This window comes from Chiloscyllium plagiosum, chromosome 17, assembly GCF_004010195.1.
Source record: "Chiloscyllium plagiosum isolate BGI_BamShark_2017 chromosome 17, ASM401019v2, whole genome shotgun sequence".
Lineage (NCBI taxonomy): Eukaryota > Metazoa > Chordata > Chondrichthyes > Orectolobiformes > Hemiscylliidae > Chiloscyllium > Chiloscyllium plagiosum.
Window position 1 is genome coordinate 39790083 of NC_057726.1, and position 14889 is coordinate 39804971.

Below are 14889 nucleotides of genomic sequence, written 5' to 3' on the forward strand. Positions count from 1 at the left end.
GGTGGGAGGGGTGTGGGAGTTCAGGTAGCGGTTAATATCGCGGCGGCAGTTTGCTATGAAGAGGTCGAGGGCAGGTAGGAGGCCAGCACGGGGTGTCCAGGTGGACGGGGTGTGTTGGAGGTGGGAGAAGGGGTCGTCAGAGGGTGGGCGAGAGTCTTGATTGAAGAAGAAGGCACGGAGGCGAAGGCGGCGGAAGAATTGTTCAATGTCACTCCGTGTATTGAATTCATTGACCCGAGAACATGTGGCAACGAAGGTGAGACCTCTGCTGAGGACTGATCTTTCATCCTCAGAGAGGGGCAAGGTCTTGATTGAAGAAGAAGGCACGGAGGCGAAGGCGGCGGAAGAATTGTTCGATGTCACTCCGTGTATTGAATTCATTGACCCGAGAACGTGTGGGAACGAAGGTGAGACCTCTGCTGAGGACTGATCTTTCATCCTCAGAGAGGGGCAAGCCTGCTTGGCATACCCTCCTCATTCCTGAAGAAGGAGTTATGCCCGAAACGTCGATTCTCCTTCTCCTTTGATGCTGCCTGACCTGCTGCGCTTTTCCAGCAACACATTTTTAAGCTCTGGTATTGTTTGTCGGATGTTTGTGTTATTGCAAAAACAGTATTGTCTAGAGTATTATGACGAGTATTAATTATAATTATTTTTTTTTTGAGTGATTGTTTACCAACAAAGTTTCTTCGGTATCACTGATATAATTTCTGTATGATGCAAATTTAATTCCTGAAATGCTGCACCTTTATCTCTAATGCTGCAGTAAAATCTGCTGAATAATGTATAATATATCACAAATATGTTTTTTTGCTTCGGACCATTAGAAACAGAACCCTACCATTGAAGTTTACTGATAGCGTAGGAGAATGTATTGCACCAAACAAGTTATGCATCATACTAAACAGCGTTGACATTCAACCCCTTTGGGTACTGATTGAATTAATGGGTTTTAGCTATCCAGTGTCGCATCGCTTTCTCAGCAAAACTACATTGATTGCAAAATATTAGATATATCAGCAGTAAGGCTCATCAATGTATTTTGCTCTTTTTTACTAAATTTACTTCTATTTCAATGTTTATAGTATGTATTCATAATTTGTATTGTATTTGACATTTATCCATTTTTGTTGACTTTCAGGGTCTTGCAGAAAATGATGTGGTGGTTCACGTGGCCCTGATTGCTGAAAGTCAGCGGTATGTGCTCATTAGACAGATTGTTATAAGTTTGTGCCTCATGTACTGTATTTATTTGTTCTTTTGCCAAGAGGTTATACAACTGACAAACTGAGAAAACTAATTCGTTCATAACTTGTGCCTTCAACATTGTTAACTTGCATCAAAAATTCAGGTATTGCATCTTGCAAGACTTTTACTAGCATATGTTGTAATGTTAAAAACTGAGCATTGTGTGCTTGTAGCCTGCAAGTATTTCTCAACACATATGGAATACAAACGCAAACACCACAGCAAGTAGAACCAATACAGATATGGCCTCAACAAGAGCTTGCAAAGGTAAATAATATTTATTGTAAAGCAGATTGCGTTCGGACAGCTACCTGCTATTGGAGAACAGTGAAGATGTTCAGTTATGTATAGAAATGTAGTTGTTCTGCAGTGCAATTGAGACTCCTCGCTTTACCTCATGAGAATCGTGATAAATGGCAGCTGTGTTCTGATTCAACAAAAGTAGTAATAATCATTGGCATCAAATTGCTACTACTATAATTTTTGCAAAGGTTAATTTAAACAAATGCTCTGTATTTGTTTCATTTCACAACGTTTGGCCTAATATCTTTTTAAAAATACATAAATTATGTGTTAAAGTAGTCTCCAATTTGTGCTGAATGCCAATGAGATAATCTACATGAAAAATGTAATTTCAATTATGTAAAACTGATTTACGTGACAAGGTTTGAAAAGCAAATTTTAGCTGTAAGCTGTGAGATATAAAGTTATAGTTTCAGTGTGCTGAAATCAAGACAGAGGGGCGCAATAGACAATCCTCTTTCAACATGATCAGACTTCCTTTAACTCTTTTGTTTTTTTGAACTCCACCTCAGCTTCAACAGTAGGCTTCTTCGAGTATAACACCAAGACTGAACAATACTTCACTTGTTTTCTTTAAGTATATTTTTATAGCCAAGTTAGGTAGATCTTTAAACAGGCAATGTAAGATGCATTATTGATCTGTTTCTTTATTGTCCTGTTGATCTGGGTCTCTTTGTTGAATAAGGTAACTTCAGTAGCTTGTTGCTAGGCTGTGTTCATAGTGAATGTCACCACTAGGTGGATGTGCTATGTCACAGTCTAATGTCATGTAAACAATAGAAAGAAATGGTGCTGCTGGAAACGTGAATAATAGTGTTTACCCTTCTTGAGGTGCAGATGGCAAGGTAGCAACACCTAGAGAGGGCAGACACTCCTGCTCCCGCAGAATTGATGAACCTTGGAATGAATGTCCACAGCAGATTGCGAAGGTGTTTAAAAAGTATAATGGAATACTGTCCTTTAATAGCCAAGGCATAATATACAAAAGTGAGCTGGCTATGTTACAGTTATACAAAACAATAATTACACTAGAACTTGAGTCCTGCATGCGATTCTTGTCACATTACAGAAAGGATGTGTTTAATTGGAGAGGCAATAGGTATGTATGAGGATTTTATCAGATCTAGAAAATTGAACCTATGAGGAAAGATTGGACAGGTTGGGTAGTTTCCCTAGCAACAGAGGAGGTTTAACGGGAGATTTGATTGAGGGATACAAGGTTGTGAGAGTCCTGGATAGTCTGAGTGAACAGGACCTATCTGCTTAATTTGAAGAGGGATCCATTGTGAGGGGCATAGACTTTAAATAATTGGTAGAAGGGTTAGAACATAGGAACTAAAACCAGGAGTTAGGCAATTCAGCCTGTTGAGTCTGCTCCCCCATTTAATAGGATCATGGCTGGTCTCATCTTAACCTGAACTCTACTTCCCTGTGATTCCCCATAACCCTTTAACCCATTACTAATTAAAAGTCTGTCTGTCTCCTCATCAAATGTATTCAATGTACCACTATCCACTGGACTATGAGGTACTGAATTCCACAGATTCTTGAACCTTTGAGAGAAGTAATTACTCTTCAACTCTGTTTTAAATCTGCCACCCCTTAGCCTAAAGCCATAATCCCTCATTCCAGATTTTTCCATATGTGGAATTGTCCTCTCTGCATCTTCTTTGTCAATCCTGTTTAGCATCTTACATAACCTCATTAGATCTCCTCTTATCCTTCTAAACTCCAGCCAGTATTGACTTAAACTGTTCAATTGCTCCTCATAAGAGAAGCTTTTCATCGCTGGAATTAATCTAGTGAACATTCTCTGACCTGCCTCCAATGCAGTTACATCCTCCCTTACATTTGAGGGAAGATGAGGAAAGGTTTCTACACACAAAGGGTGGGAGGAGTCTAGAATTCACTGCCTGAAAGAGCATCAGAGGCAAAAATCCTCAACTCATTCAAAAGTTGCCTGGATATGTACCTGAAGTTCTGTAACCTCCAGGGATACGATCCAAGTGCTGGATAATGGACTAGTATGGATGACTTAATTTTCAGTAGGTGTGTATGTATGAAGGACAAATTGGCTTCATCTGTACCGTAAAGTAACCATGTTTTTTAAATATTCTAAGTATCTGAAGAGGAAAAATATGCAAGGATGTAAGGAGGATGACAGTATGTGAATTGTTCCTTAGGAGGGCCAGCATAAGCACAATGGGTTGAATGACCTGTTCTGTTATATACTATGAAAGACTAAAAAAATGGGCAGCATTCCTGTGGATGACAGGAGAAGTTAAATAGCAAGGAGAATGATGATGAAAAACCTGATACTCAAGCAAGTTAAGAAATTAATGGTGGGTTTAGAGAAGATGTGAGTGACAGTAACAGAATCCGCTGTCTGGAAAAATGAAGCCACAGTTTATGATCTAAACTTATTGAATTTATTTCGGAGTCCAAAAGTGCCTAATCGAATGATGAGATGTTATTCCTCAAGCCCCTTACATTGTGCTTCGTTGGAGCAGTATAGGTGGCTAAGACTATAGAGATCAGATTGGCAATGGGACACAGAATTAAATTGACAGAGGACTGGAAGCTTAGGGCTGCACAGACTGATCAGAGGTGCTCTACACAGGTCCACCAAATTGACCTTTGATTTCTTCATTGTAGAGGAAAATGTGTCAAACACAGCAAATATAGTATCCAAATCGAAAAAGATATAATTAGTTTTCTGTTTAACCTGGAAGAAATGTTTAAAACACTGGTCAGTGGAAAGGGAAGAGAACAAAAGCAGCTGTTGCGTCTCTGGAGTTTGCATGGTTAGGTGCTGTTTTGAGAGATGATTAAAGAGTGAATCAGATTGTAACAAAGGGGCAGACACTCAGGAATGCTGAAAGAAGACGTAGGGAATATGTGATTGTGATCACGTTGTGTTGGAGCTTGTGGAGGATAATCTGTCTGTGGAGGCTGAGGCCAAGGTGAATCTTATCCTGTTTCTGAACGGGAAAATAAAAGGTGAGAGTAAAAGTACAAGAACAAGCAGTCAGAGGCCCTGTCAATCTCTGAAGGCGTAGTCTTGTTTGAGGAAAAATGAGGATGCATCAAAAACATCTGATATAGAAGTTAGACTTTTCAGAATCAGATACAACATCGAGAAACTAGGAAATGGGATACAGCTCCTAAGGGAAGCAGGGTTAGGAGGAGATGTAGCCTCTCCTAGCTTGTCAATTTGCTAGCCATCCCATAATCCACTGTCCTCACCCTCTGTGGTCTGAGACCCACCTGGTGATCCATCCCTCACCAAACTACTGACTACTCTAAGATCTACTACTCTGAGATCCTGCTGACCACTGACAATCACAGATGCCACCCTTTACAACCCAATGTCCTCAATTAATCTGACACAACATAAGTCTCCAGGTCAATTACTGATCCAAGGGCAGCCATTCACTCAATATTAAAACCAATCTCTGATGCCAGTTCAATGCCCTCCACCTTCCAACACTACTGCAACATTTGCACATTCTGCAGGATAATTGTCAATCTCCTTCACCCTTTGATTGTTCCCTCCCCTCCTTCCTGGTCCCCACATCTTCAATCATGGGCCTTCCTTCCTGACAGGCAACCAACATGTTCCATTTGGCTGGCCATGAGCAGGGGGAAAAAAAGATCAAATGTTGTCTTGCTATTAAATTTACTTCCTCTGTGAGGTGGAGTGTATTATTCTTGAAAGCCATTTGATGGGAGATGCAAATTAAGTCAATCACACTTAACTGGCTTATGACAGCAAAATACTGTAGATTCTGGAAAGTTGAAACAAACGCAAGGAATGTTGGAGAAACTCCATACATCTGGCAGTATCTGTGGAGAGAGAAAGAGAGCTATATTACTTTGCTGTTATTTACTAGATTGATATCTGGGTTGTGTTATGACAAAACATTGGACAGACTGGCTTGTTTTCTTGCTGAGTAAAGATTCACTGATTCAAGTGTATAAGATCCCGAATACTCTTGACAATGTGGACATGGAAATGCTCTTTTATGGATGAATCCAGAACTTAAGAGACAGTTTTAAAATTATGGGTCACCCTTTTGGGACAGATACAAGGAGAGTTCCTTCTCTCTGGAGGGTTTTGCGACTTTGAAACTCTGCCTTAGAAGGTGGTGGAGGCGAGGTTGTTAAAAATGTTTAAGGCAGCAGTCAATCAATGTTTAGTACGTGAGAGATTCAAAGGTTATCAGGGTAGATGGGAATGTGAAATTCGAAACACAAACATATCAGCCATGCTCTATTTAGATGACAGAGCAGGCTCAAGGGGCTGAATGGCTTGCTTCTGATTATAACATGTATGAATGTGTGTGGAAATATATATACATTGAAAGAGAGACGGTGTGCAACCTTGGACTAGGCATTTCAGCCCAAATACCCACAGCTTCCCAACAGCATTCATGCTCCATGTCACAAAGCTATATTCATGCTCGGTATTCCTCAATGGAGTGCATGTTATGTAAACTCCAAGATGTACATACTCCGTATTCCTGGTCAGCTTGCACCATTTTTATTACTCTAACAACATTCATACTCTACATCATCCCAACACTGTGCATACTCCATGAGGAAGTGGTAGATATGGGTACAATTGCAACATTTAAAAGACATTTGGATAGGTACGTGAATAGGAACATTGTGGAGGAATATGGGCCAGGAGTAGGCAGGTGGGATAGTTTAGTTTGGGATTACGTTCGGCGTGGACCGGTTGGACCAAAGGATCTGTATCTGTGCTGTATGACTCGATGACAGTGTAATGCTCTGTATCACCCCAACAGTGTGCATGCTCCGTATCGTCCCTACAGGATGAGTGTTCCATATCACCCTGACAGCATGCATGTTCTGTATCACCCCGAAAGAATGGCATTCACCTTCCATAAAACCCCCATAAATAGACATTTTTTTAAATCACCCCAACAGCGTACATGCTTCTTATGGCCCCAACAACATGCTGCTTTGTACTCCCCCCACTAGCATGCATGCTGTGCATTACTCAATTCCATCTGCTGAATCCCGGGATAGTCCCTGCGTCACATCCTGTGAAATTTGTTTGATGAACCAGAGCCAAAATATCTTAGTTAGGAGGCTGTTGGTAAACACTGAACAGATCAGCAAGCAGCAGTTCGAGCTGAAGAATAAGGTAGTCCCCAGGAAGCACTCCATAGCACTAATGATGTGTTTGCATGCCATGCTGTGCCCCCACTGCCCTCCAAGCACCACCACCATTTTATAACCTCAACGCAGCTGATTCTGATAAAATTCAGAAATTTAAAGATCCAGCTGGGCATTTCCCTCATTTCTGGAATCACCTGGAAGCTTACATTTAAATGAGAGGGACCTGGTGCAGTTTTACAATTACTGAGGAAAAGAAAGACTATTGAAAACTTAATGTAACTGCGGTGTCGCAATTACATTGACCCACCCCTGCAACTGACATGCCTCCCCCGGACACCTACCTCAGCCTCAGACTCCTTACAGTATCTAGACATTCCCTGACCTGACACACAGCCTTGAACCTCACCACAGATCCTGCCATTCGTCCTTGCCCCATGGATCCGCCCAATCACACTCAGCACACCTCCCTAACCACCTCATTATGCAGACACTGACACCACAACACCCTGCCACAGGGAACCCACTCAGAGTCACAGAGATGTACAGCACGGAAACAGACCCTTCAGTCCAACTCATCCATGCTGACCAGCTATCCTAACCCCAATCAAGTACCATTTGCCAGCACTTGGCCCATATCTCTCTAAACCCTTCCTATTCATAAAACCATCCAGATGCCTTTTAACTGTTGTAATTGTACTAGCCTCCACCACTTCGTCTTGCAACTCATTCCATACATGCACCACCCTCCGCATGGAAAAATTTCCCCTTAGGTCCGTTTTAAATTTTTCCCCTGTCACCTTAAACCTACGCCCTCTAGTTGTGGACTCCCCCACCCCAGGGAAAAGACATTGCCTATTTACTCAATCCATGCTCCTCATGATTTTATAAACTTCTATAAGGGACCCTCTAAGGAGTACAGCCCCAGCCTATTCAGCCTTTTCCTATAGCTCAAATCCTCCAACCCTGGCAAAATTCTTGTAAATCTTTTCTGAACCCTTTCAAGTTTCACAACATCCTTCTGATAGGAGGTAAACCAGAACTGCACACTATTCCAAAAGTGGCCTAACCAATTTCCTGTCAGTTGCAACATGATCTACCAACTCCAATACCCAATTCTCAATGCTCAGACCAAGAAAGACAAGCATACCAAATGCCTTTTTCACTATCTTATCTACCTGCGACTCTACTTTCAAGGAGCTATGAACCTGCACTCCAAGGTCTCTTTGTTCAGCAACATTCCCCAAAGTCTTACCACTAAGTGTATAAGTGCTCTGATTTGCCTTTCCAAAATGCAGCCTCACATTTATCTAAATTAAACTCCATCTACCACTCCTCAGTCCTTTGGCCCATCTGATCAAGATCCCGTTGTACTCGGAGGTAACCTTCTTCACTGTCCACTACGCCTCCAATTTTGGTGTAATCTGCAAAATTACTAACTATACCTCCTCTGTTCACATCCACATCATTTATATAGATGACAAGATGTAGTGAACCCAGTACCAATCCTTGTGGCACGCCACTGCTCACAGGTCTCCGGTCTGAAAGGCACCCCTCCACCACCACCCTCTGTCTTCTACCTTCTAGCCAGTTCTGTAACCAAGTGGCTAGTTCTCCCTGTATTCCATGAGGATATACCTTGCTAACCAGTCTACCATGAAGAACCTTGTTGAATGCTTTACTGAAGTCCACTCCTGCCCTGGACATGACAGCTGCCTTACCACTACTGGACATGCTCCTCTCCCCACTAGGACCAAAACCTCCTTTTCAAACTCCCTCTCCTCCCCCATTAGTGCATCCAACATCTCCCACCCAGTCGACTCTAGCCTACTCTTTAGTAGTCCAAAGAAAACAATCCAAGCTTATTCAGCCTCTCTTCAGAGTGAAAGTGAATCACCTTTGCACTCCCTCTGCTGCAATCAGATCCTTCCTCATGTTTGTTCTGATGAGTGCAAGGTGAAAAGTCTTCGCAACCTGTCTCTCTTTGCAGTAATATTAAAATTCTGTACTATAAAGGAATTGATCTATAATTTAGTTTGTCCACCATTTAGGATTATAACGGCATTTCGACTTCTATTAGCATCAATTGTATATAATTAGTAGGTTTAAATGTTCTTAGAGTTAAGCATAGTTACTTTGCAGCAAAACTGTTTATTTTTGTACTTGAGAAATAATTCTAGAGACACGTCTGTTTTCATCAAGACTATACTTGCAGGCCTATCTCTACCTCGGTGTAAATAAAAAACTTAAATTGTCTGGAAGGCCAAACAGACCCATTGGATGCATTGGAACATCAAAGGTCAGTGTTTCAACGTATTGGGAAAATTATATAAATTAGTTGTTGCCTCTATCGTGATAAGTTCACAAATTTAATAATGCGAAGGATATATTCCAAAATACTGTGGAAGCTTATTATGTAGTACTTAATCTCTTGTGGCATTCCAGATAAACCTTGGCTAGAAAAGTAAGGAATAATCAGCCCAGAGAACAGTAAGATTTATAAGATTTATTTTTGTCATAATTTCTAAGACATTCACAATAGCTAAACTTAAAGTAGCATTGAAAATAATTTAGTTAGAATGCATTGAATTTCACTTTTCGCAATATAATTTACTAGGCAAGAATTAAATTGTATTCAGATTGCTTGAAGTAATTAAATAAGTACGATTGAAAGGTGTATGTCCAATTGGAATTCACAATATCTAAATTTAAGTACATCTTTAATGGGTTTATATGTCTGATGGTTGAGCTATGTCTGTTACACAATGTTAATCATGGTGATTAATCTGGTGTGAATGTAAGTAAGTATATAATTGTATCCACATAATTTGTGATCAAGGTTGAATTATACCAGTGTCATGAATAAAAACAATATTTATTTTCTTTCTATATGTAAAAAGTCTTTTTTACTCATTAAATTCAGTTTTCAATCAAAATTACTTCTTTTTCTTGCAGCTTTACAGAATTCTAGGAAAGACAGTTGTATGCTATCCCATTGTGTTTGATTTGAGTGACTTTTACATGAATCAAGATGTCATGATGCTGATTGATGACATAAAGGTAAAACTAGGGAATATGAGAGTCTCTATTTATCCTGACCCAAGAAGTGAATGTTAATAGAAAAAAAAAGCCCCATCGTCTTTCAGAAAAGCAAACACTAATTCATTTTTGATATAGCAATGGCTAAGTGGGGTTAATTAAATAGCATGTGTGTTCATGTATAAGCCTAAATGAACTGCTTTACTTTGAGGAAAAGAAGAAGCATTGAATTTAATAAATTAATTTGAGATTTTTTTCAGGCTGTAAAATGTTTGTGAAATCTAAGAACACCTGCAATGAAATTAGTTCACACTTAAATAAAATCATTAAACAATTCTTCTTTTCAATTGTGTGGCAACAGCTATAGTTTATTCCACTGATTTAGATGATAGCCTGAAATTGATGCCACCAAAAAAGTCCATTTTTAATATTAATTTGAGATATTTCATCCTATAATCATAGACTAGAGTGAGGACTGGTTTATTAATTTTGGACTTGCATCAACAGAAGGTATTTTACTAAGCCAGTTTTGCAGAATTTTAATTTATTTTAAAACATTATGGCATTCTAAATATTGCATGTTTAATTTGTTATAAATATGTACGAGGTGATGGTCTTATTATCATTAAGACTATTAATCCAGAGACCCATGGTAGGACTCAGATTCCAATCCTACCATGGAATTTGAATGCAATAAAAGTCTGGAAGTAACGATTACCATAAAATCATTGCCAATTGTCACAAAAACCGATCTTGTTCACTAATGTCCATTAGGAACGGAAACCGTCATCTTTACTTGGTCTGGTCTACATGTGACTCCAGACCCACAGCAATGTGGTTGACTGTTAACTGCTTTCCAAAATGGCCGAGCAAGCCACTCAGTTGTAACCTTCACTAGAAAGTCAGCAGCCAGTGATTTCCATATCCCATGGATGACTTTTTTTTGTTTTAAAAAGTTTGTAAAATTTATTGAGTGTTATTTTGTTCCTCTTGCACAATTCTACAGATTGATTGTAAAAGTAGAATTGAAGTGTTCAAAAGTATCATAGTTGATTTCAAGACTGAGGAGCTTCATCTGCTTGGTAGATGGGAGAACCTGGAATTGTTCTTCATAGGGAAAGTTGAAAGGAAATTTGTTAAACATGTTCAAAACTGTGAGAGGTCTAGATTTTGATTAGAGAGAGAAACAGTTCCTTTTCACCAAAAGGTCAAAAAGCACAGGACATGGGTTTAACGTGGTTGGTGAAAGAAGCAACAGCAGCAGAGCAAAAACATTTACCGCCTGATTCGTTCTTTTCTGGAAAACACTATTTAAGAATGTGGTGTAGATTAATACAATCAGGGCTTTCAAAGTGGGTTGTAATAACAGCTAAAGAGAAAATTGTAGAAAGGAAAGAGCAGGGAATTAACTGATTTGCCTCAGAAGGTTGTCACCAACATTGTAGGCTCAATGACCTCCTTCCTGCTGTAGCCATGTTATTGTTGTGTAAATCTCTAACATTTCTTAAGTTGCTCATAATTTCAGTTAGATTCTTGGGTCTCAATTACTGAATCCAGTTAGAGGACATGTATATTGTTGAATTGTCAGGCCAGAAAGATTCCAAGCTAAACGTTCAGTCAAGTAATGTAGTTGGTATGAGTATTCATTGGCTATATAAAAAAAAAGTGGTGTTGGTTCCTGTTCTTGCTCCTCATTACTATTCATTAATTTCTGCTGGAGTGTGTGCATACATACATGAATATTAGTTCAGAACAGGATTACTTCATGTGTGATTCCATCCTTCACCACAGTCACATAGCCCACCAACTTTCAGAATCTAAAGGTTGCATGGAAAGAAGTAGCACTTGAGCAAGACTGACTAGTGCACTTACTGCATAAACAACTGCTGGCGATTAATATCAGACTTTGTTAACTTTGGTTTAATAATTCTTGGTACTCTTGTTGTGGTATAGGTACTGTGATACCTAAAGTTATTTTTCATGTTAACGATGTTACAGTCTGTGGCAAGGTAGAGTAGAGTAGAGAGTTGCTTTTAATCAGTCACATTAACCATATACAACTGATACAGTAAAAACAAGTCAGCGTTCCTCCAGGACCGAGGGTACTATATGGACAGTATAAACTACACGGGCGGCAGTGGTACAGTGGTTAGCACTGCTACCTCGCAGCACCAAGAGACCTGGGTTCAATTCCCTCCTCAGGCGACTCTCTGTGTGGAGTTTGCACATTTTCCCCGTGTTTGCGTGGGTTTCCTCCGGGTGCTCCGGTTTCCTCCCAGAATCCAAAAATGTGCAGATTAGGTGAATTGGCCATGCTAAATTGCCAGTAGTGTTAGGTGAAGGGGTAAAGGTAGGAGAATGGGTTTGGGTGGATTATGCTTCGGCAGGTCAGTGTGGATTTGTTGGGCCGAAGGGCCTGTTTCCACACTGTAAGTAATCGAATCTAATCTATATGCTTGTACATGGAATAAAGTGCATGAGAAATGCAAAACACACAAGTTACAGTGTAATAGAAGAATGATTTTAAAAAAAGATACATTTCTCGCAGCAATTCGAAATTGTGCAAAGAATTTCAGATGGGAAAGAGTCCGATCATACTGTGTTAAGGAGCCTTATGGCTTGGGGAAAGAAACTGTTGGCCGTGAGAGACCGTGTGCTCCGGTAACTTCTGCTAGATGGCAGGAGGGAGAAGAGTTGAGTGAGGGGTGTGTGGGGTCTTCCACAATGCTGTTATCCTTTTGGATGCAGCGTGTGGTGTAAATGTCTGTAATGGAGGGAAGAGAGACCCCGATGATCTTCTCAGCTGTCCTCACTATCCGTTGTAGGGTCTTACAATCCGCGATGGTGCAATTCCCGAACCAGGCAGTGATGCTGTGAGATTGGCTTGTTACATTGTTCTCATGTTGTTAAAAGTGTTGATGAAAATCATTCCTACTGGCATTTATAATCTGAAAAATGACTATTTTTATGTGAATTTGTTTTCTGATTGTTTCCTTTATTTAAGTGGTAGTTGCGTTGACTGCCCAAAGTTTTTTGAGCTTCGCACCTAGTTTGTTCAACACCTCTCTAATTGTGCTTTACTACTGTTCTGTGAGGGTAAAATATACGTTATTGGGTAACTCAGAAAATGTGTTTAAAAGATATGATGGTTCACTGTATAGTCTCATGCATTGCACCATATTTCAATAAAATTGTATATAGATAATTGAATTGACAACTTTTCCAATATTGTATCCATTAGCAAGTTGTTCCACTTGTTTACAGAATTTACTACAGTTTACTAAACAATATTGGAAGATGAATCGGCGCCCTCTTTTCCTTGTGCTAATCCGTGAAGATAACATAAAGTAAGGAATAAATCTGTTATGGATAGTTTTCCTCACAATCTATTTCCAAATATTAAATCATAGAAGAAATGTAAATTTATCATGTTTTGCTATTTAGAGGGAGTCGTCTCAATCCTGTGTTGGACATGTTGGCAGCATTCAAAAATGGTATTGTTGGTGGAGTGAAAGTTCATGTTGACAGACTTCAGGTACGTTTGTGCACATTTCTATCTTTTATGGACTGTGTATGGTATTACTTAAGTGAATAAAAAAAATCTGTGATTAATCTACACATAGTAAAAATTACTAGCTTGATTAATTGCTGATTTTTTGGCTGAACCGAAGTCTTTAAGCAATATCTAAGAACAAAGTCAACACAACAAAGTGACATAAGATTAAGTCAACTAGGAGAAAGTGAGGACTGCAGATGGTGGAAATCCGAGTCGAGAGTTTGGTGCTGGAAAAGCACAGCAGACCAGGCAGCATCTGAGGAGCAAGAGAATTGACATTTCCGGCATTCAATTCCCCTGCTCCTCGGATGCTGACTGACCTGCTGTGCTTTTCTAGAACCACACTCTTGACATAAGATTACGTCAGCGAAATAATTCTGATCATATAATGATCTAATTATTAATGCCTTCATTTTGCTTCTTTAGTTTGTCAGATGATTCAAGTTATATTTCATTCATTGTGAAAATTGTTTCAACATAATATTACAGTTGTGCTAGGCGGGTGATTACTCATGCGGCGAGAAATGCAATAAGAAATTATTCTCTTTTAATTGTATTTTTTCCATATTAATATGAAAAATTGTGCAAAATCCCCAAACTAATACATTAAAGTGATGATGTTTTATGTATGAATTCGTCAGAAATTGTTCATGATTGGGTTAACCATCATGATTTCAAGTTCTGAATATAACAGATTGGCTTCTGAAATTTTTTGACAGTGGTGAATTGGCTTTTTTTGATTTTGGACTGGAGGAAAGTTTACAATGGCGTTCCCCAGGGGTCAGTAATGGGTCCATTGTATTTTTTGATATATATTAATGACTGCGACTTGAATGTACACAGCATCATTTCAAAATTGTGAATACCATAAAATTTGGAAATGTAATGAACTGTGAAGAAGATAGTGATAGACTTCAAGAGGGCAGGTTGGTGAAATAGGTGGCATTAAGGCAAGTGTAAAGTAATATGGTGTGGTAGGAAGAATGAGGAGAGGTAATATAAATTAAAGACTACAATTCTGATGGAAGCAAAGATTCCCTAGAGCTATGTATGCACACATCATTGAAGATAGCAGGACAAGTTGAGAAAGTGGTTAATAAAGCATGCAAGGTCATTGGCTTTATAAATAAGATGCATAGAGTACAAAAGTAAAAAATACTACTTTTATTGAAACACTCTGTAAGAGTGTGGTTCTATACTGCAATAGATATTTCGTCTTTTTAGGAAACAGATAAAGATTTCAGAGACACTTCAGAAAAAAATTACAAGAATAGTTTCTGGGTTGAGAGACTAATTAAATGAATAGATTGGAGAAGCTGGGCTTGTTCTTGGAGAGGATAACATTGCAAGAAGGCTTAATATAGAGGTTCATAATTATGAGAGATCTTGGCAGACTTGATTGAAAGAAACTTTTCCCATTGGCAAAAGACTTGAGAATTAGAGGATATAGTCTAATAACAATTAGCTAAAGAATTACAGACACCATGATGGAATTTTGCTTAATGCAGCAAGGGGTTAGGATCTGGAATATTGAGAATATGGCTGAGAATATGGTGGAAGGGGATTCAGTCATGGTCCTTAAAGGGGAATTGAATGAG

At 39.3% G+C, this 14889-nt stretch overlaps 1 protein-coding gene across 3 annotated transcripts in view; it reads left to right on the forward strand.

Moving 5' to 3' along the window:
• Positions 1-14889, forward strand: part of phkb (phosphorylase kinase, beta) — a 263395-nt gene that overhangs the window by 191052 nt on the left and 57454 nt on the right. For all 3 annotated transcript variants that reach the window (XM_043706917.1, XM_043706918.1, XM_043706919.1), the window contains exons 16-21: positions 1142-1197; positions 1422-1515; positions 8912-8995; positions 9652-9756; positions 13000-13082; positions 13180-13270. In XM_043706917.1, coding sequence (XP_043562852.1) covers positions 1142-1197; positions 1422-1515; positions 8912-8995; positions 9652-9756; positions 13000-13082; positions 13180-13270 — 513 coding nt within the window. The remainder of the gene's footprint in view (positions 1-1141; positions 1198-1421; positions 1516-8911; positions 8996-9651; positions 9757-12999; positions 13083-13179; positions 13271-14889) is intronic.